Source organism: Lepus europaeus, chromosome 13 (genome assembly GCF_033115175.1).
Source record: "Lepus europaeus isolate LE1 chromosome 13, mLepTim1.pri, whole genome shotgun sequence".
NCBI classification, from domain to species: domain Eukaryota; kingdom Metazoa; phylum Chordata; class Mammalia; order Lagomorpha; family Leporidae; genus Lepus; species Lepus europaeus.
Window position 1 is genome coordinate 2306815 of NC_084839.1, and position 21626 is coordinate 2328440.

Genomic DNA, 21626 nt, shown 5'->3' on the forward strand with positions numbered 1-21626 from the left:
ATTTTTAAAAAAGATTTATTTATTTATTTGAAAGGCAGAGTTAAAGAGAGAGAAGGAGAGACAGAGAGAGATCTTCCATCCACTGGTTCACTTCCCAATGGCTGCAACGATTGGAGCTGGGCCAGGCTGAAGCTAGGAGCCATGATCTTCATCTGGGTTTCCCATATTGGTTCAGGGGCCCCAGCACTTGGGCCATTTTCTGCTGATTTTCTAGATGCATTAGCAGGGAGCTGGATCAGATGTGGAGCTGCTGGACTTCAACTGGTGCCCATTGGGATGCTGACACAGCAGGCTGGCTCTGCAGGATGTGGCTTTAACCTGCTGTGCCACAGCTCTGGTCTCTTGATGTAACAATTTACAACTTTTTTTTTTCTTTTTCTTCTTCTTCTTCTTTTTTTTAAAGATTTATTTATTTGAAAGTCAGAGTTACACAGAGAGAGGAGAGGCAGAGAGAGAGAGAGAGAGAGGTCTTCCATCTGAATGTTCACTCCCTAATTGTCTGCAACTGCAGGAGCTGTGCCGATCTGAAGCCAGGAGCTAGGAGCTTTCCTTGGGTCATCTTCTACTGCCCTCCCAGGCCGTAGCAGAGAGCTGGATCAGAAGTGGAGCAGCTGGGTCTCAAGCCGGCGCCCATATGGGATGCCCATGCTTAAGGCCAGGGCGTTAACCCTCTGCACCACAGCACTGGCCCCTACATATTTTTCTATTGTGTATATTTTTGAAAATATTTATTAATTTGAGAGGCAGTCACACAGGGAGAAAATGAGAGAGAGAGAGAGAGAGAGAGAGAGAGAGATAGGGCATGAAAGACAACACACAAGAGCTCCCATCTGCTGGTTCACTCCTAAAGTGCTTGCAATGACTGGGGCTGAATTGGGTCCAAAGCTGGGAGCCGGGAATGCAATCCAGGTCTCCTGTACGGGTGTCAGGAGTCCAACTCTCGATCTTTTACTTCTCTCTTCCCTGACTCATGAGCAGGGAGCTGGATCAGAAGTAGAGAAGCCAGGACTGGACTTGGTGCTCATGTGGGATGCAGGTCACAGTTAACCCGTTGTGCCACAGGGATGGCCTGACTTGGGGTCCTTTTGCTCCAGCGAGAACTCCTTCAGCATTTCCTGGAAGCCGGGTCTAGGGGTGTGAGTTTCCCTGGCGTCTGTTTGCTCACATCTGAAGGAGGCTGTGCTGGCTGAGATGCTCTTGCTGGGCAGTCTCTCAGCGCTCTGGGTGCGTCATCTGCTCTTCCTGCCTGTAAGGCTGCGGCCGGGAGGCCCGGGAGCTTCATGGAGCCCCTTGCACGTTATGTGATCCTTTTCTCTTCTCCTTCCGGAATTATCTTTGTCTCTCAGTTTTGGCAGTTTGATTATAATGCATCTTGGTAAAGTCTTCTTTGGGTTGGACCTGCTTAAAGACCTTTGAGCTCCAGGTACCTGGGTGCCCATGTCTTTTCCCACATCTGGGAAACCTTCAGCCATTATTTATTTAAGTTTTCTCTCTCTCCTCTCCCTGTTCTCTCCTCTCCGCTCCCCTCCATCCTTCCCCTTCCTTCTCTGTTCCTCCCCTTCCCTCCCCTCTCCTCTCCTCATGAGATTTCCATGATGTAACTATTACCTTTCTTGATGATATGTTTTAAAATCTTTTAAAAGTTATTTATTTATTTGAAAGGTAGAGAGACACCGAGAGAGGGAGGAAAACGGAAAGGCAGAGAGAGGGAGAGAGAGAAAGAGAGATCTTCCATCTGCTGGTTTACTCCTCAAATGGCCACAACAGCCAAGCCTGGGCCAGACCAAAGTCAGGAGCCAGGAACTCCATCCAGGTCTCCTACATGGGTGGCAGGGTTCCAGTACTTGGGCTATCATCCATTGCCTCCCTAGGTGCATTAACAGTGTGCTGGATTGGAAGCAGAACAGCTGGGACTTGAACCTGCACTCCAGTATGGGATGCAGTGTCAAGCAGCAGCTTAATCTCCTACACCACAACACTGCCCCCTGGAGGTGGATTCATTTTTTAGAAATTTTTAAATTTTTTATTTTTTATTTTTTACAGGCAGAGTGGACAGTGAGAGAGAGAGAGAGAGACAGAGAGAAAGGTCTTCCTTTACCGTTGGTTCACCCTCCAATGGCCGCTGCGGCTGGCACACCACGCTGATCCGAAGCTGGGAGCCAGGTGCTTCTCCTGGTCTCCCATGGGGTGCAGGGCCCAAGGACCTGGGCCATCCTCCACTGCACTCCCTGGCCACAGCAGAGAGCTGGCCTGGAAGAGGGGCAACCGGGACAGAACCCGGCACCCTGACCGGGACTAGAACCCGGTGTGCCGGCACCGCAGGTGGAGGATTAGCCTATTGAGCCGTGGTGCCGGCCTGGATTCATTTTTTTAAAAAAAGATTTATTTATTTATTTGGAAGTCAGAGTTACCAGAGAGAAGGAGAGGCAGAGAGAGTGAGAGGTAGAAAGAGATCTTCCATCCACTGGTTCACTCCCCAGTAGGCCACAATAGCCGGAGCTGCACCAATCCAAAGCCAGGGGCCAGGAGCTTCTTCTGGGTCTCCCACATGGGTGCAGGGGCCCAAGGACTTGGGCCATCTTCTACTGCTTTCCCAGGTCATAGCAGAAAGTGGGATTGGAAGTGGAGCAGCCGGGACTTGAACCGGTGCTCATATGAGATGCCGGCACTGCGGGCGGTGGCTTTACCTGCTCCGCCACAGCGTTGCACCCTGGAGGTGGATGCTTAAGATTGTACAACTTTTGTTGACTCTGCAAAGCTGGGCCAGGTTGGAGAGCTCCTCATTTGCATGCCTTTCCCAGTCTTGCTCAGGCAGACCATCTTTCTGGGCAAGATGCTTGCACTCACTGTCCATGACAGTGCCCTTGGGGAGCTGGGCTTGGGGAGGGAGGGATGAAGCTTGTGGGGCTTTCAGGTGCCTGGCATCCAACTGGCGGGGGTCCGCAGGCGAGGCATCCCGAGTGGCTTGTGGGTGTGCCTTGATGGAGTCTTCAGGGCAGGTGGCACGTGCCATGTTGTCTCCCTCTTCTGCCGCCTCTCCCAGCCAGGCAGCTACACTGACAATCTCAGTAACCTGGGTGGGACAAGAAGGAAGTGGACCTCTGGAGCCGTGTCCTGCCTGGCTGGGAGAGCTGGATGCATGCCCACTCCCTGTGCTCTCACTTACCCCCGTGGGGAATAATTGCAAGCCAAGGGGGTCTCTGTTGGCACAGAGCTGTGCCACCTCGGGGAAGAGGTGCCCCAGGCCTGGTGAAACTGTTCCTCTTCAATGTGTCTGTCCTTGGATGTCCTGTTCTTAAAGTGGACTGGAGCGTCCACGTTGGGCCTCAGACGCTCACAAAGGTGGGAAGTCCTCCTCTGCCAGCTTCCTGACCACGCCTGCCTGTGCACATCTGGACTGTGAGTCCCTTGAAGCTCACACCCTGCCGTCCTGCAAACGCGTGCTCCACGGTCTGGGGTGTAGTTGGTGTTCCCGTTGACTGGTCTGTGTTCCTAGCGATTGAACTGTGGATTTACAGAGCATCGTACCACACACATTGGCCACTCACAAATGCAGGGTTAACGTCGGATAGTCTCTTTCCATTTTTAGCTCTCGAGAGAGCTAGATGAAAGGACCCACACACTCAATGGGGTGCGTATGCAAGCTTTGATGTTCTCCATTTAAACCTCTGAGAAATTCCTTCCCTGCTTTTTTCTTCCTTCCTTCCCTCTCCTACTCAGAAGGGGCAGGGTGGCAGCAGCTGTCCTGAGGCTCACAGGCTGGGATTCCAGTGCTCACGCAGGGCCCAGCGGTCCCTGGTAAGGGTAGGGCCTGAGACAGGAGTTGGTGGACAAGGACAGCCTAGACGGCCTCTCTCAGTGCTCAGTTGTGGGTGTGGGGTCTTGGCCCCAGCCTAGACTAGAGGTGTGGGAAGGGGTTCAGCAGGCTTCTAGAATCTGGAGGACTTGGGAAGGAAGGGGTCCACTGACGGATGTGGCATCTGGCACCCAGGGAGTCAGCTGGGGGAGTGGAGGAGAGAGCAGGGCCTTTAGCTTTCAAGGACTTAAGCCCTGTTACTTTTTTGGCCCTGCGACTCTACAAAGGTTATGTAATATCTCCATGATCTTAATGGTCAGGTGGGGATAGTCACACATCATGCTTTTCCCAGCAGTCCCAGCTGGTCATGGCAGCTTCTGACAGCCACATCTACAGCAGTGAGTGTACAACTGGTCCTTGTAGAAATGGGGCCATAAGAATAATAGCCCTGAAAGTTCCAGCCATCCTTGATGCATGGGGAACCCAAGACTTGGAGGAAGAGTGGCCACCTTGCCGGTGGGCACAGGACCAGAGACAGAAGCAGAGCTTCCTCCCACCCCTAGCTTGGTGAAGTTGCTGGGAGAAACAGAGCTGGGAGTGTGTGGTGGGGAGGCGGCAGGTGTGGAGCCAGCCGGATCAGGGTTTGCACCAGGCTTCACCACCCACCAGTCACGTGAGCTTCTGCAAATGGTTTCGCCTTCCTGAGCCTCCATTTTCGCATACCTGCCTCACAGGACTGTTGGGAGAGGGAAATGGGAGGCTGTGCACAGGACACAGCTGCCCAGCGTTGGTGGTGGCTTCTGTCTGCACAGACAAGAATCTGTGCAGCAGTTGCCTGGGTGTGGGCCGGAGGCACTGGGGAATGGACTCCACGTCCAGGCTCCGCAGTAAGCAGAGAGCCCCAGAGGTGCCTGCTGGTGAGCTGATGAGGGGCATGTTTCCTCTCAAGGACGTTAGGGCACGAAGAGAAAACGGAGCAGGTTTGCCTTTGATGTGGCACCTCTGGGAGTAAACTTGTGGTGGTTTCCTTTTGAACACTGTGAGCTGGGAATGGTCTCTTTCCAGACCTGTGGGGCCCTCAGGCGCTCCGCTTCTCTCCCCCCACCTTGGGATAAATGCACCTGGGGCCCAGATGAGCGGGGCCGGGTGACCCCAGTCGCGCAGACTCAGGGGTCCCTCTGTGTGACGTGGGCAGGAGCTGTGCAGCATTCCGGAATCTCCTCTGCTTTTCTGCCCCTCCCTGGCTTGCCTTCTGGTTCATGGGGCTTTTTAGCTCCGCGTTGTTTTTAGCTGATTGATTGTTTGGAAAGCAGCTGGAGATCTAACATCTTCCAACACCTCTGCCATCTCCACGCAGTCCCAGGCCCCAGGTCTGCCTGCTTGATTCCCTTCCCCGGGGGAGGGAGCTGCCCATGCCAGGTCCCGGGGCAGGTGTGTGGACAAGAGGCTTTGGCCATGCTGAGGGCTGCACCCTCTGCCTTCCTGCCAGCTGGCAGTGCCCACAGCACCCCAGGGCTACTGTTGAACTGCAGCCCCTGGTTCAGGAGGACACTGGGGTGCTGCCTGTTCCAGCAGTGGCCAGGCGCTGCTGCTGGGCGGGGCTGGAGTGAGGTCTGCAGCCTCAGTTTCCACAGATGCAAGCTGTGCTCGCCTGGGACCTGGCCTGCTGTTGGCTGCTTCATAGGTGCTGGGGGCTGCAGCTGGCCAGGTGCGCAGCCCGGTGAGGGAGGAAGTGCAGGCTGGCACTCAAGGCTAGGCTCCTGCTGTTTTCACCCATTACTGAATCCAGGACGATCTCCACATTGCCGAACACAGGCGTGTGGAGACGGTAGAGAAAGTGGCTTTGCTGGCGTGAGGTGCTGAGTGTTGGCTCCCGGGTCCCTGATTCCTGCTGGGACGGGAGCAGGGGGCTGCCTGGGATGGAGGCTGAGGCCCCCTGGTGGAGAAGGTGGCGGGCAGCTGCAGGTCAGTGGTGGGCTTCCGGCGCCTCGTCACGTGCGTGTCCTTCGTGAAGAATCGCCGAGGAAGCTGGACTGCAGGTGCTCTCTGTGCTCCGTCTCTGCCTCACGGGCCTGCGTGGTGTCTTCACTGAGATGAGAACGGCGTGCCCTGCGAGGCGCCCGCTCCTCGTGCGTGTCTACAGGTACGGCTGCCCTTCACGGCGGAATGGGCTGTGCTCCAGCATCCCGACAGCCTCAGCCAGAAGCTCCTCAGCTTACAGTGACAGGACCTAAGGGTATGGGGGACAACTGGAGGAGTGGGGCCGCTTCTCTGCCCCCAGGGGAAAGCTTGCTGGCCTTTGGAAGACTACCAAGACGTTGCAGAAGTGGGAGCAGGCCTGGAGCTCCGTCTGAGCCCACTTTCCTTGGAGGACCTGGAGGTTTGCAAACCTCCCTCCGTGCTGCCCCCCTTTGGCCCCGCCTCTGCCTTTCCCTCCTGCCACAGGAGTCCCAGGTGCTTCTTCAACACGGAGCTGAGTGCACACCTCTTCCCCCGCTCCCAGCTGGCTGGGGGCCCTGGCCTGGGCTTCCTCGGCGCCTTCTGCTTCTTCTGTGATTTCGTTTGTTACTGCAGTTGCCTGGTCACCTCCCTGTTGTCCCCAGCACACTCCGAGCTCTGCCATTCCTGTGTCCCAGCATCTTGACAGTTGTTGCCCGCACACCTGTGGCTCAGATCAGCCCTGAGATGGCTAGGTGGGTAGGACCCTCCCCTGCCCCGCCTGGCGCCCCACAGGCAGGGTGTGGCCCCCTCAGCAGCAGGAAAGCAACCAGGGCTCTCTCGTTCTGGTGCTGTGCTGCAGGCTGTGCTGTCAATCATTTCCATCACAGACGTGGTGGATGTGCTTTGTAAACAAGTGCTTGATTTGAGCCAATCCTGTGTGTGTGTGTGAGTGTGTGTCCTTTGCCACCCACGCTCTGTGCTCTGGTCTCTGCCATGAGTTCAGAGGATGTGGCTACTTAGCAAGACGAGGCTGGGAGTTCTGGGCAGCAAAGTCTGGCTCAGTGTCACGGGGGACCGAGTCCCTTTCACCTCCTCTCTCTTGCAGAGCTGCAACAGTTAGCGTTGTGGATGATTATACATCCTAATCCTGCACCAACATGTCTGAGAAAAAAACCCACGACCCTGGCCCGATGAGCGGCACTTGCTGCTGTCTGTTGGTCTGTGTTGATGTCCAGCAGGCAGCAGGGTGGCTGCCCAGGCTGTGCTTTGGAGGGACTCAGTGTCACAGAGCTGTCTTGTGACTTGGTTGGCTCCATGGCTGGGTGAAGGCTGCCACTCCTCTGCCACTGTCCAGAGGGTGGACACACGGTGCTCTGGGGCCACTGCGGGAGGGAGGCCAGCACTGCCTGCTCTTGCTATGATGAGGAAGAGGTGGGGCAGATGGGGCAAGGACCCACATGACTGCCTGGCATGCCATGCCCGGTGACAGGTGCTGCCAGGCACAGGGACAGGTCTTGGCTTTAGAACCAGTTACATGATGAAAGCTACAGTGGGACGGTCCAGGGTCCTCCTCGCCCACTGCCCCACTCCTCTTTGGAGATCCAGAGGGGAGCCCCGGTCTATGTGTGCAGTCGTAGGTGCTTGGTTTGGTTTGGGTGCAGGAACAGGAGGCGGGAGGCATCGTGTGGCTGGGCTGCAGGGAAGCGCATCGCTCCTCCTCCTCACGCAGTCACAGTAGGAAGAACCCAGGAGGGGTAGCACTGAGGGAGGTGCCATTTGGCTGCCCCTGTTCCATAGTGAGAGTGTTAGGGGGACTGTGTCTTCCCTTGGGAAATACGTCAACAGGTGACCGGTGAAGCTGTGACCATCCTGTGTGTGACCTTGAAGAGATCAAGAGCTGTGTGTGTTTAGACTCCTCCCATGTGTGTGTGACCGCCTGTGAGTGTGTTGACCGCGTGTAGGAGGCCTCTGTGTCCCCTGGGCGTGAGCATGAGACGCTGCGGAGGAGGCTCCATCACCTGGGCATCAACCGACTTTGATCTTGTTGTTTTCCACAGGAGACATGGGGGACAAAGGACAGAAAGGCAGTGTGGGTCGTCATGGAAAGATTGGTCCCATTGGTGCTAAAGGTATTTGCGATGTGATTCTTGCCTCATTTCCCTCCCAGGTTCGTGGTTCTGGACTCTGAGGATAACTGGAGCCCGGACCTTCTTGCTCCATATTCTCAGCTGTGCTTCTGTGCCTCACACACACTGGATCAGTTCTGTAGCGATGCTCCTGTTCTGTGAGGGACCACAGCTGGTTGCTGGCTCTGCATCCCCACTTCTGCAGGGCATCACCTGCAGGGACTCCCGGGCCTGGGCAGAGCCTGGGCAGGGCCTGGGCTTCTCAGCCGCAGCTTCCTCAGGAGGGGCCAGGCGGCCCCAGAGCCTCTGAAGTGCCTGATGGGCAGTGCTCACGGGGCATGGGTCTGTCCACCTACTTCCTTGGCTGCTGAGACTGGGGTGACTCCCAGAGAGAACAGCTGCCAACAGCAGGTGTGAGAGCAGCAGCCGAGTAGCACCTATGCTTCCAAGGCTGCCATCTGCCTAGGTGTGGTGGACAGGTCGGCCACCATTCTTCCCACAGAGAGGAGGTTGGGACCCATGCAGCCACGGGTTTGCTCAGCAGTGCTCCGCCCCACACCCCATCCTCGGCATCGCCTTTGAAGCCCATGACTGGTCCCACCCCCGTGCTGGACTCTGGAGGACACCATGGGTTGAGGGAGGGAGGACCTGGGGGGAGGGTGGCCAGAGATCCCCTTGGTGGTCTCGGGGGAGCCTCCCTGGGGCCCCACTGTGTGCTGGCAGTGAGGAGGCTGAGCTGGGGGGGCCAGTGGTTGGCCCGAGGCTGCACTGAGAACCACAGGTAGGAGGGCATTTGGTTGTGGTGCCTGGGTTCACAGATTGGCCCTGAAGCAGGTTAACCCAGGTAGCACGAGCCGATGTCTGGAGTTGGAACTGTCAATGAGTTCGGGTGGCTGGTTCTGATCCCAGGCCTGTTCCTCGTGTGATGGGGAGGGCAGGCAGGCCTTTGGGAAGCACCTGGTCTAGGTGTGGCCAAGCCTCTAAAGAGAGCATGCCAGCAAGCATGATGTAACGCGGGCTCTGTAGGCTTTACAAAGTTTAAAAAAGCTGTGCCAAAATATTTATAACCTCAGGTTTGCCACCTCAGTTATTTCGCAGTGTCCAGTTCCACTACCATAAACACATCTGCAGGGCTGGGCATTCACATCACCCCTAGATGTGGTCCCAGTCAAACGGCAACTCCACACCCCTTCCCCAGCCGGACAGCTGTTCATCGGCTTCCTGTCTCCAGGGATTGGCTTACGCTACGCATCTCACCTATGTGTCTGGCTTACTGCACCCAGTACAATGCTTTCACAGCTCATGCATGTTGCAGCAGCTGTCAGAGCTCCCTTCTGTTTTAGGGCTAACAGTCCCTTGCATGGTTAGACTGTACTCTGCTTACCCACTCACCTGCTGAAGGACACTTGGACTGTTTCCACCTGCTGGCTGTTGTGTGTGGTGTGCAGTGGATGCTGGTGTATGGAGAGGGTTGTGCATATTATTAGCATACAACAGGAGCTCTGGACCAATATCAAGATCTTACCCAGGGGCAGCTGGCCAAGACCACCCTTATTTGCTTATCTGAGATCCTCCTGGCCCCTTGTTAAGCTCAGCTGTCAGTCATTTTCAAGCCGCGATGCTGGGAAAGGAACACAAAGTGGTCAGTTGAGCAGAGACCGCCATTTTGTGAATGGAACCTGAACCTGGAGATGCAGAAGGTGCTACCCTTTCAATGGAGACCTTAGGTTCTTTTGGGACAAGAGAGAGCACTTTAGAATTCGAGGGGCCTTCAGAAAGTTCATGCAAAAAATACCCCTTATGAAAAAATTCAGCATGATTTTGATTTTTATAAAGGTTTATTTATGTTGAAGGCAGAGTTAGAAAGAGAGATATCTTCCATCCATTGATTCATTTCCTAAGTGGACACAACAGCCACAGTTGGGCCCTTCTGAAGCCAGGAGCCAGGAGCTTCTTTGAAGTCTCCCATGTGGGTGCAGGGGTCCAAGAACTTGGGCCATCTTCTGCTGCTTTCCCAGGCACATTAGCAGGGAGCTGGATTGGAAGTGGAGCAGCTGGGACTCAAACCACACCTGTATCAGATGCCGGTGCTGCAGGCAGTGGCTTTTACCCACTACGCCATAGTGCTGGCCCCACAATTTCAGATTTTTTTGCACCAAAATAAACTTTTTTTTTCAAGATAGCTTATTCTTTCTTTTTTTTTTTTTAAAGATTTTTAAAAATTTATTTGAAAGTCAGTTACACAGAGAGAGAAGGAGAGGCAGAGAGAGAGAGGTCCTCCAACCGCTGGTTCACTCCCCAGATGTCTGCAATGGCTGGAGTTTGCCATTCTGAAGCCAGGAGCCAGGATCTTCTTCCAAGTCTCCCTTATTGGTGCAGGGGCCCAAGGACTGGGGCCATCTTCCACTGCTTTCCCAGGCCATAGCAGAGAGCTGGATTGGAAGTGGAACAGCCGAGACTTGAACTGGTGCCCATATGGGATGCTGGCACTGCAAGCAGCGGCTTTACCTGCTAGGCCACAGTGCCGGCCCCTCTAAAATAAACTTTTAATTTCACTTTCTGTACACTTTTTGAAGTAGGCGTGTATGCGTGTAACTCACATAAGTGTTCCTTGTTTGTCAGCATCCTCTTGTTCACCCCCGGGAGCCTCCTATGCTGGGGGGAGCTGAGAGGCAGAGGGGTCCAGTGGCCTGTCCCACCCACCAGGAGAGAGCCTGGGCTGCGGGTGTCTGGGCCCTTCCACACCCCATGCTCTCAGGAGGGCTCTGATGGAGCCAGTTGCTGCTTGTGATCATCACGGAGGTCCACTCCAGCTCCGACCTTGTACGCTATGGGTCTTCCTGCTATGACAGAAGACACATAGGGAGCTGGCCTCAGCATCAGTCACCACCCACAGGGTTAAGAATGCATAAGGTGATGTCTGCAAAGCAGTGTGTGAAATGGGCTGGACTGTCCAGAGTGGACTTAGACATGACCATCAGATAATTCCCCAAGTCCCATGGTGTGCACGTGGTCCCTGTGTTAGAATACAGCTCCCTGTGCTTCACAGCAGAGAAGTGGATGTGCGGAAATCCTAGGGCATTGTTCAAGAAAAGCTTAATGTTTTAACTGTGGTGTTGTTCGCACAGGGGTCACGTCCACTTGTGCGTGGTGACATCACCTTGCTCTTGCTTTTCTTTTCCAGGTGAAAAAGGAGATTCTGGTGACATAGGACCCCCTGGTCCAAATGGAGAACCAGGTATGGCATAAAATATTATATGTATTAAAAATTGCACTTTAAAAAATGTAAATAAGTGCAGTATGGCCAGGAAAACAGGCAGCACCAATCACCAATCAGTCCTCCTTTTGTCTATCAAGGGTGCACCTGTCACTTACCAGTCCTGCCCTTGTCCATCAGGGGAGCACCTGTCACTAATCAATCTTGTCCATCAAGTGAGCACCTGTCACTGGTCAGTCCTCGCCTTGTCCATCAAGGGAGCACCTGTCACTGACCAGTCCTGGTCTTGTCCACCACTCTCTTTTGTGGAGCATTTCTATAGTGAATTTTCTTCTACAGGAAGGCCCCTGGGATGAGCCCTTACCCTTAGGTGACAGGATTTGATCAGCTGACCCAGGAAGGAAGGTATGGAGGGAAGGGGCTGCTGTTGTAGTGCAGCTGCCTGCAGGGTTGGCATCCCACATCAGAGCAGTGTTTGCAGTCCCTGCTGCTCCACTTTCAATCCAGCCCTCTGCTAATAGCCTGGGAATGCAGCAGAAGATGGCCCAATTGCTTGGATCCCTGCCACCCATGTGGGAGACTCAGATGGAATTCCGGGTTCCTGGGTTCCGCCTGCCTCAGCCCTGACCATCGTTGTGGCCATTTGGGCAGTGAACAAGGAGATGGAAGATCTCTCTCTGTCTCTGTCTCTACCTTTCTCTCTGTCACTCTAGTTTTCAAAATAAATAAATAAATCTTTAAATAAAAAGTTTGGAAGGAAAATGAAGAAGTAAAACTGTCCACTTGCATTGGGGGGTGTCTCCCCAGGAAGCTTCTGTGACCTCAAACGTTTCTGAGCATGGAGACAATTTAAAAGTAGGTCTTAGGTAAAACTTCCATTAATGCAAACAATAAAGCCCCAGATCCAACAAACATCAAGTTTCCAATGCACAAGAGCAGAGGTGGGGCCTGTGTGAGAGAAGCTGAGGAATTCCTGGCTTCCTTCTGTGAGCTCTAGGACCCAGCGTCCACAAGGCCAGCCCTCATGGCACGGCCAGGCTGAGGACGGTGGGATCTGGCAGGAAAAGGCCGGGGGCAGGGTGTGGGGTGTGCCGCCTGCACACTGCAGCGTGGGGGCGGGGCACACTGGGCTCCAGACCCTACAGAGAGATGCAGGGCCACAAGGAGCCTCCCACCAGAAAGCCCAGCTCCTCACAGGAGGAAGGTGAGGATCCCTAAGGGACCAGGAGGAACGAGCAGTCTGACAGTGGTTGGCAGAACCGAGACGACGTCACCCAGGTTACCCGTCAGCCCTGTGCTCTGAGCAGCGTGGACACTGGGGTCTGGGGGCTTGCTGTCCAGGCAGGGGGCACAGGTGCTAGAGCTGGGAGCACGAATCAGCAGCCGCTCTGCCTTCCTGGGCTGAAAGCCAGGCCTCTGCACACACGGGGGTGTTTTGGCTGGGGTGTTCTCCCATGTGAGGCAGGGGTGCCAGCTGTGTGCAGGTGCAGGCTGGGTGGGGGTTCTTGGCCTGGATGTCTGAGGCATTCAGAACGACACCTGCTGCATTGCAAGACTCAAAACGGCAGCTGTTGCTGTTCCTGTGGAGGGGAGGTTGTTCCCTGGGCTCTGCTTCCTGACCTGCCCCCCGCATAACACCTGTGTCTCACCCCCATTGGTGAGGCTGAACACAGTCTTCTTCAGTCTGCCCCCCCTCCTTTTTAAGATATATTTATTTATTTGAAAGGCAGAGTTACAGAGAGGCAGAGGCAGGGAGAGAGGGGCAGAGGGAGAGAGGTCTTCCATCCACTTGTTCACTCCCCAGATGGCTACACTGGCTAGAGTTTTGCCATTCTGAAGCCAGAAGCCAGGAGCTTCTGCCAGGTCTCCCACACAGGTGGAGGGGCCCAAGGACTGGGGCCATCTTCCACTGCTTTCCCAGGCCATAGCAGAGAGCTGGATCGGAAGTGGAGCAGCCAGGACTCAAATCTGCATCCATATGGGATGCCAGCACTGCAGGTGGCAGCTTTACCTGCTATGCCACAGTGCTGGCCCCCAGTCTGTCACTTTCTCATCAGCTTCTGGAAGTTATCATTTAAAAGCACTCCAGTGTTTCCTTTATCATCATTATTATTTAAAAATTTAGTTATTTGAAAGAGTGGTAGAGAGAGAGAGAGGGAGAGACAGAGAGATCTTCAATCCACTGCTTAATTCCCCAAATGCCCCCAGCAGCCAGGGCTGGGCCAGATTGAAGTCAGGAGTAAGGAATTCAGTCTGAGTCCACTTGGGCCATCACCTGCTACCTCTCAGGCATTAGCAGGAAGCTGGGTTGGAAGTGGAGCAGCTAGGACTTGATCTCAGGTTAAAACAGTCAGTGGCTTAACCCCTTCGACTTCAAGTGTCTCCCATCTTACAACAAAGCTTTAAAGGCCTCCAAGAAGCCCTCCCTAACTTGGCCTCTCCAGCTCTTCCCCACCCAGGCTCCCTGAATGTTTCCTACTCAGCGCTCTACTTCCTGCCTCTGTCCTGGCATCCTGCTGAGACATGCCTGGGATCAGTGTCGGGGCTCCCAGCTGGCCTGCAGCGGTGCCTGGCCTCCGGGGCATGGCCCTCCTGGGCCTTGCTCCCATCAGGTTCCTAGGACACTGGCATCCTGCTCCCTGTTGGGGTCCGGTGTGGCTGCCTGGAACCCCTCCCTCCTGTCATCTCCACGCCCCTGCCAGCGATGCTCATTCCGTGCTCTGAGCAGATGTCAACTTTGATTCTGCATGTGGGCATCTCGTGGGCACTTTCTGCTTCCCAGTTAGTCCTGTCGCAGTGGCACCCCCTGCCAGGGAGTCACTCACATCGGACTCCAGAGCTGCCCTCATTCCTCCCAGCTCACTCCGCGTTCAGACGTTGGCCAAGTCCCTGCTGGTCCCACCCCTTCCATTCTGCCGTCTCTCCCCTGCCACTTCCCACGGCCCCACGGCCCCACGGCCCCACAGCGTGACCCCTGCTATCCCTTCGTGGTCCTCTCCTCCCCTGCACCTTCACTTTGCTCTCCCACTGCAGCCGCTGCCACTCACAGGAAAAGTTCATCTGCTCTTGCCCCTCCCCCAACTCCTTCCACTGCTGCTCCTTGTCTCTAGCACAAAGCATGGAATCCTTATTGTGGCTCAGATGGCGGGCTTGTTGAGAGTGACTTCTGTTTTGGGGAGGGCATTTGGCACAATGGTTAACATGCTGCCTGGGATGCCTGTATCCCTCATCAGAGTGCTGAGCTTGAGCACTGCCTCCATTTCCTTTTTTTTTTTTTTAAGATTTATTTTATTTATTTGAAAGACAGAGTTATAGAGACAGGTAGAGACAGAGGAAAAGAAGTCTTCCATTCACTGGTCCACTCCCCAAATGGCCGCAATAGCTAGAGCTGAGCCGATCTGAAGCCAGGAGTTTCTTCTGGGTCTCCCATATGGGTGCAGAGCCCCAAGCACTTGGCCTATGCTCCACTGCTTTCCCAGGCACATTAGCAGGGAGCCGAATCACAAGTGGAGCTGCTGGGACTGGAACCAGCGCCCACATGGGATGCCGGTGCTGCAGGCCAAGGCTTTAACCTCCTATGCCACAGCACCAGCCCTCCACTTCTGATTCCAGCTTCCTGCCAGTATGCACCCTGTGTGGCAGCAGTGACAGCCCAAGTACTTGGGTCCCTATCACCCTCAAGGGAGATCCAGATTGAGCGCTGGGCTCCTGGCTGCAGCCTGGTCCAGCCCTGGCTGTGTGAGCATTTGGGGAGTGAGCCAGTGGATGTAGATCCTTCTGTTTGCTCTTTCCCCTGTCTCTGCCTTTCGGCTAAGTTCTTATAAAGGTTATACCTGGGGGAGGGGTGCACTCTGAGCCTACCCCTGTTCACCCCATTGACAGCGCGGGCTGTGTCCACAGGCATCCCGTGTGAGTGCAGCCAGCTCCGCAAGGCCATTGGCGAGATGGACAACCAGGTCACCCAGCTGACAAGCGAGCTGAAGTTCATAAAAAATGGTGTGTTGTTCTCAGTGCTTGCCTTGCCTATGCCTCCCTCCTCCCAGCCCTGACGCCCCCGCCGGCTGTGTGCGGTGTGTGTGTGCTGTGCCTGCAGTGTGCGCGGTGTGTGATGTGCCGTGCGTGCGGTGCGCGCGGTGCCGGGTGCGCATCAAGTTTGTTTACGGAAATGCAAGTGCTCACTTTCCAGCCCTGCCCTCCCCCGCAGCTGTGGCCGGCGTGCGGGAGACGGACAGCAAGCTGTACCTGCTGGTGAAGGAGGAGAAGAGGTACGCAGACGCCCAGCTGTCCTGCCAGGGCCGCGGCGGCACGCTGGGCATGCCCAAGGACGAAGCGACCAACGGGCTCATGGCCGCGTACATGGCGCAGGCGGGCCTGGCACGCGTCTTCATCGGCATCAACGACCTGGAGCAGGAGGGCGCCTTCGTGTACTCGGACCGCACGCCTGTGCAGGCCTTCAGCAAGTGGCGCAGCGGCGAGCCCAACAACGCCTACGACGAGGAGGACTGCGTGGAGATGGTGGCCTCCGGGGGCTGGAACGACGTGGCCTGCCACATCACCATGTACTTCCTGTGCGAGTTCGACAAGGAGAGCGTGTGAGCCAGGCTGCGGGTCCTCCCGCCTTGTGCCAGCTCACGGCTGGGGGCTTTAACCCGCACTGGGACAGACGCCGGGTCTTCAGTCACTTCTTTCTCTCTGAGCTCTGTGGGAGAGCAGGTGCACTTCACTTCAGCGAGGTTGAAAGACAGGTTCCCTCTCGCTATTACCCAGGTAGGGACTGTTTGCTTTTGCTGTAAGCCCAGACTTCAGGTAACCAAAATAAATTCTCCAAACTTTACCTTGGGAGCTGTGTCGTCTTATTGTCTTATGCGGTTCTGTCTATTGGCTGCTGTTGTTGAACACACGACCCCCAAACCTTCCGTGGACTTCATGGTGTCCCTGACCCAGGGCTTGGCTTGGGGCTTAGCTCCAAAGGGTCTCTCCCCAGCCAAGTACAGGCCACTCACTGGGGGCTGCAGGCAGGATTCAGTTCCTTCTGAGTTGTTGTGCTTGGCCAGGGAGATAGAGGTGGTGGCTCCTGCCGTCCTCTCTAGAGAAGGGGCCAAGCTCGCCCACAGCCAGGACGCTGGAGACAGTGGCCCGGACAGGCTGCTCACTGACCAGCATCGTACAGAGGCTGCCCCTGCCTTCTGCGAAAGCTACCAGTCCCCTCAGCTCAAGGGTTCCCCTGCAACCGACCCACCACGCCTGCTCTTCTTCCTGGAACCTGGGGGACAGGGGCTCAGGAGTGGGTGAGAAATGCCAGCCCTCTGTCCAGGGCGGCCACCGGCCATGGTAAAGTCCTTTGTCTCATGTCTTCCGCCAACATCCATGAAGCTGGGACAGGCCGATGCGTTCACTTGTACACAGGTGCAATCCAGCCCTTCACTGCTCTTGATGAGAGTCTTGAACTTTCTTTGCATGTAATTATCCACTCATCAGAAGGTCAAAGCCACGAGTCGGTTAAGGTTTCAGGGATCTGAGACTCACCTGCTGTGCTTGGAGAGAGAAGTTCTTGGTCTTTGCAAAGTCAAGCGCACAGCATCAGGCAGGGAGACCAGGAGCTGCTGTCTCACCTGTGGCAGGTACCTGGTCGAGGCTGTGGGTTTTGCTCCATCTGCTGGGCTCCTCATGGGAAGCCAGATCCCTCCCAATAGCGCCTACGTCCTAGGGCTGCCAGCCAAGACATCGTTAATCCACCCATCTGGCTGCTTGTCCACTCATTTACCACTGTTGTTTCTTCACTGTCTGTTCCTGGCTCTGTCAGCTTTTCAGTGTGGTGACTCCATCAGGAGCTGCATGAACTTCATAAACTGGGGGATGGCTCTGTGGATGGGAGGGCAGGGCCATGTGGGGAGGGGGCATGTCCTCAAGTGGTCCCTGCTCCTGGTCTGTCACAGCATCTCCATGAGGAGGCAGAGTCTGTATTTGTGTGTGTGTATGTGTGTGTGTATGTGTGTGTGTAGAGGGGACAGGGGAGAGGGAGAGGGAGAAATCCCACAAATGAGGTTCAGTCCTCAAATACCCAGGAGGCAGGAACTCATCCAGGTCTCCCAAGTGGGTGGCAGGGACCTAGCTCCCTGAGCCATCGCCTGCTGCCTCTCAGGGTGCACATTAGCAGGAGGCTGGAATCAGGTGTGGAGCTGGGACCGGGACCCAGGCTGTCGTATGTGAGATGCAGGTGCCCCAGCTCTGCAAGCACACCTTGTGGAAGTGTTCACAGGGCCTTGGGCTGCCCGCCTTCCCTCTCATCCCCTCCCCGCCCCAACACCAAGCTGCTGTCCTGGAGCAAATTCGCATCCTTCTGCTCCAAGACGAGCCATGCCCCCTGCTGAGACATGCCTTTTATTGGCCAAGTTGCCAATTCCTCAGTCTCCCTGTCTGGGGGCCCTGGGAGGGCTCCCTGGGGCAGTGCACGTGGAGCCCTGGGCACTGCATCTGCGCTAAGCCCCTCTTGGCTGCTGACGCTGGAGACGAGGCCACGGTCCCCAGTGCTCCACAGCGCCAGGACGTTTTCCCACAAACTCAAATCGATGAGATGTTTTCCTACCCATCTGAGAACATGTGAATTGGCCGAGGGACTGTCTTCGGGCCCTCACCCTTTCTTCAACCTCTTATACCTGAATATTCCAGAAAGCAGGAACGGTTCAGCACCAACTGCGCAGGGGCCACAGTCAGAAAGGAGGGCAGCATTGGCATGGAGGAGGGAGAACTCCCTGGCTTTAGGGAATTAACAAGGGCCAAGCAGCAGAGCCCTGGTCCAGGGTCCAGCTGGAGCCCCTGAGCCCCTAATGGGGGACTGGAATGGTGTCCACAGGGCTGTCAGGACAGCCAGAGGTCCCTGTCCCTGGTCACTGGCCTGAGTCCCTGACCTGGCTCAAGTTCTCTGGCTCGTCAGGGCAGACACCATATGGGCCTGGGTAAGACACAACACAGCACGCTATGGTGACCAGGTGCGCAGCGTGGAGGAGGCCTGGGCCAGGGTGTGCAAAGCTCAAGCTTCAACAGCCTCACGACAATGCCCCTCTGTGGAAGCGGCGGCTGTGGCCCCACAGCTCCCACTCCTGTATTTCTGGGGGTGTGCTCCTGCCCTCCGGCCTGCACCTGTCTGGGCCCCAGAGGTCCTCACCTCACAGGGTGGCTGGCAGATGCGAACAGCTCTGTGCTTTGTTTTGCCCTTCAGCTGTGTGATCGTGCAGACGGCTCTCAGCTGCCTCCACCAAGCCTGACCTAGGGGATTTTGTTCACACGAAGAGCAGCAGAGGCACACGTTTCTTTGTACCTGGTTGATAAACGCTTCTGTGATGATGATCGCTCTAAAGCCGAGTTGATGGGACACAAGCGACAGGGCATGGAATCACAACTGTTGCCCTAATTTAATTCCCACGGCGCTCCAGGGAGGGACCCGTTGTGCAGACGGCAGCATCTGATTTGCAAAGCAGGAGGGAAATGATCTGGCCAAGGAGGGCACGGAGATTTATGGGAGCCGCAGTGAGGCATGACTAGAAAGCTGGGAGGCAGGCTTTTTCCGGAGCCCTCTGTGAAGCGTGGGCTGAGATGGATGAGCAGGGAGACACAGCCTGGGGCTGCCTGGTGGGCGGCTGCCATCTGCGAAGCCACACTGCCATCCAGCGGGCCGTGGGGACATGGGCCAGGAGGCTCTGGCTCAGCGGCTGGGCAGGAGCTGCACAGATGCCGGGCCGGGAGCGTTTGTGCATACATAAGTGTGGGTGTGCACGCCTGTGTGTGAGGGAGAGGGGGGACTCCGTTAGTGACAGGGCGAGGGGGGGTGCAGACAGAACAAAGAGCAGGAGGGAGGAGAGGAGAGGGGGTGGCAGCCCTGTTCCCCTGCGTTTCCCAGCCTCCCGTGTGCCCGCGTGGCAGAGACTGGGCAGGAAGGGACGGCTCCTCCGGCTGCTGACAGACAGCACCGATGGGATCCGGGGCGAGGGAGGGATGGGCCCTGTCGGGGCCCCCTGCAGCCACAGCTCAGAAGCCCTTCCAGGCTGAAATGCAGGCGCACACGGGCAGGGGCAGGGGTCGTGGGGCCGCGCCTGCCGCCGGAGGCCTGCGGACTGGCCAGCGAGGACGGTCCGGCGCCCGCTTGCCCTTTCCAGTGCGGGTGGGGAGAACCCGAGTCCGGCTCATTCAGGCGGGAAGGGGAATCGGGGAAAGGCCGGGAGAACAAAGCCCGCGAGTCACTCGGGGCGGGCGGTTGCTAGGCAGCCGCGGTTGCCATGGCAGCCGGCGGGGCCGCCCAGGCCGCGCTTCCCGGGCTTCCCGCGCGGGGGCGGGGCGGGGGCTGTCGGGGGCGCGCGCCAAGCGCCTCAGCCGCCCCGCGGGCACCGTGGCGGCGGGTGCCGGGAGTCGGGGAGGCTCATGGCGGGGGCCTGAGGATGGCTGGGAAGACAGAATGGAAAGGCACGAGTGAGAGAACAGCCTTTACTTCTCAACGGAAGCTCCGTCACGGTCCAGACGCGTCTGGGAGCCCTGACACGGGCGTTCGGCCCTCCCGGAAGAGCTGAGGTCCTGGGAGTGCAGCCGTGCAGTCTTTTTGACGTTGGTGCCACAGGAAATGGGTGCCCTTTAAAGAATTTTTTGCCTCAGAAATTTTTACCTCAGAAAACAAAAAGCATCCGAAGGAGCCAAACCAGAACCGCGAGGTAGATGCCCAATGATTTTCCATCGAAGCTCCAGCAGAATTGTCCTGTGTGACGAGAGGCTGCCATCCAAGTATTGGATCCATCTTCTGCTGCTTTCCCAGATGCGTTAGCAGGAAGCTGAATGGAAAGTGGAGTAGCCAGGACTTGAACCCGTGCTCATATGGGATGCCAGCATTGCAGGCAGTGGCTTCACCCACTGCGCTAGTGCTGGCCCCAGCCTGGCTTTGCTCTTGGCGCAGTCCATTTTTGCTGGGACTGGGCCACTTCCACGTCTTGGTAGTCATGGCTTTGGTGTTGCTGTGTCTTCCGGATCCTACTGGTAAAGCCATGTTTCATCTCCTGTTCTGAATCTTCAAGGAAATGCTTCAGGATTTTGGTCCCACTTGTTTAAAATGTCCATGGAGAGCTCTGCTCTTGTGTGCAGTGCTCTGGGAGCCCACCAAGCAGAAAATCCACTCCACTAACAGGAAGCTGAGCCGGTTGAGGTGTCAGTGGCATTCACAGCTGTGCCTGCTGGTGATCAGCTGTCCTCTTCGACAAAGGAACAACCAAATTAACTTTCCTCACAAATCCATGTGCCTGGCCTGCTGCTGCAGGCACTGACTCCATCATCATCCTGTCCCTTCTTAACACGAATCATCCACTTGTAAACTGCTGATTTCTTTGGGATATGGTCCCCATAAACTTTCCATAAAGCACCAGTGAGTTTCCTATCCTTCTACCCAGGTGTCACCAAGAAGTTGATGCTTGTTCTTGCTTCAATTTTAGCAGAATTCATCTTGCTCTGATAGGGATGCTTCAAACTGATGTCAGCTTTCTCAGTGCTATCTCAACAGGTTGTAACAAGTTAGAACCAGTATATTTTGGGGCAAAAATATATTGAAATTTATAAATAATTTTATCATAATATGCATTTTCCATGAACACTTGAAAGAGTCCCATATTTTCAGGTCCCTGTGCTGCTTCCTGAGGTGGGGCAATCCTGAGCATGTGCCAGTCACCCTGAAGATCAGTGATCTGGAACAATTGCTATTTACTCATCCATTGACTGGGTCCATCTGATGGGTCAGCTGTGTGAATGGGTCAGCCTCACAGTTCGACTGGTCTTGTGTCTCCAGGTGGCTGTGGAGGCAGCTGATCTAGGACCCCTCAGCTACATGGCTTGTTCCCGACCCATCCTCTATCCCCAAGTGAGCAGCCTGGACACGTTCACGGGGCCACTGCCAGTTCCAAAGGACGAAAGTGGGCGTACACAAGCCCTTTCAAGGCCTGAGCTCAGCTCTTGGACAGGAGGGTTCTGTCACCTGCTACAGCCAAAGTCGACTGGAAGGTGAGCTCAGAGTCAAGAGATTGGGAAGGAGACCTCTGTTAATGGGAGAAGCTGTGGGTCCCAGTGCATGGGGTTGTGGAGGACCACAGCCATACTGACAGCCTGCCTTGGGGAAAAAGCTCAGAGGGGCCCAAAGAAAGGTTTGTAGAGGAGAGGGAAGGGTCTTTCCAGTCATCAGGAAGAGAATGGGTGTGGGACTGGGAGGAGTGTGCCCACAGGGCCCTGTGAGCCGGCAGCTGCAGGCCATCACCATGGCTCCTTGCATGTGCATCAGGCCTCTGTGAGTGAGTCTTGTGCTTTTGCTCAGAACTCAGTGCTGATGGGAGAGTGGGCCTGGGATGACCATTTATGACATTTATCTCGGGCTGGAGAATGCCCAGGGTGCTCCCAGAAACCCTTGCTGACAGGCAGTGCAGGAAGAGCTCTATCCCTCTGTCCGTTGGTAGTGAGGGTGCAAGGCCACCCTGAAGCAAGGCAGTGATGGGGGGGGTAGGGTGGAGTGGGAGCCGGTTTCAGT

General features: G+C 55.8%; 2 protein-coding genes across 3 annotated transcripts in view; both read left to right on the forward strand.

The window, feature by feature from the left end:
• The window catches only part of COLEC11 (collectin subfamily member 11), a 40732-nt gene extending 24818 nt beyond the window's left edge, over positions 1 to 15914 (forward strand). Inside the window, exons 4-7 of one of the 2 annotated variants that reach the window (XM_062210122.1) lie at positions 7795 to 7866; positions 11048 to 11101; positions 14981 to 15076; positions 15267 to 15914. In XM_062210122.1, coding sequence (XP_062066106.1) covers positions 7795 to 7866; positions 11048 to 11101; positions 14981 to 15076; positions 15267 to 15676 — 632 coding nt within the window. In that variant the 3' untranslated portion in view covers positions 15677 to 15914. The remainder of the gene's footprint in view (positions 1 to 7794; positions 7867 to 11047; positions 11102 to 14980; positions 15077 to 15266) is intronic. The other variant, XM_062210123.1, reaches the window with a different exon arrangement.
• Positions 15915 to 21062: 5148 nt separating this feature from the next.
• The window catches only part of ALLC (allantoicase), a 51427-nt gene continuing 50863 nt past the window's right edge, over positions 21063 to 21626 (forward strand). Inside the window, exon 1 of the mRNA XM_062210124.1 lies at positions 21063 to 21109. The gene's annotated coding sequence lies outside the window, so the exon portion shown is untranslated. The remainder of the gene's footprint in view (positions 21110 to 21626) is intronic.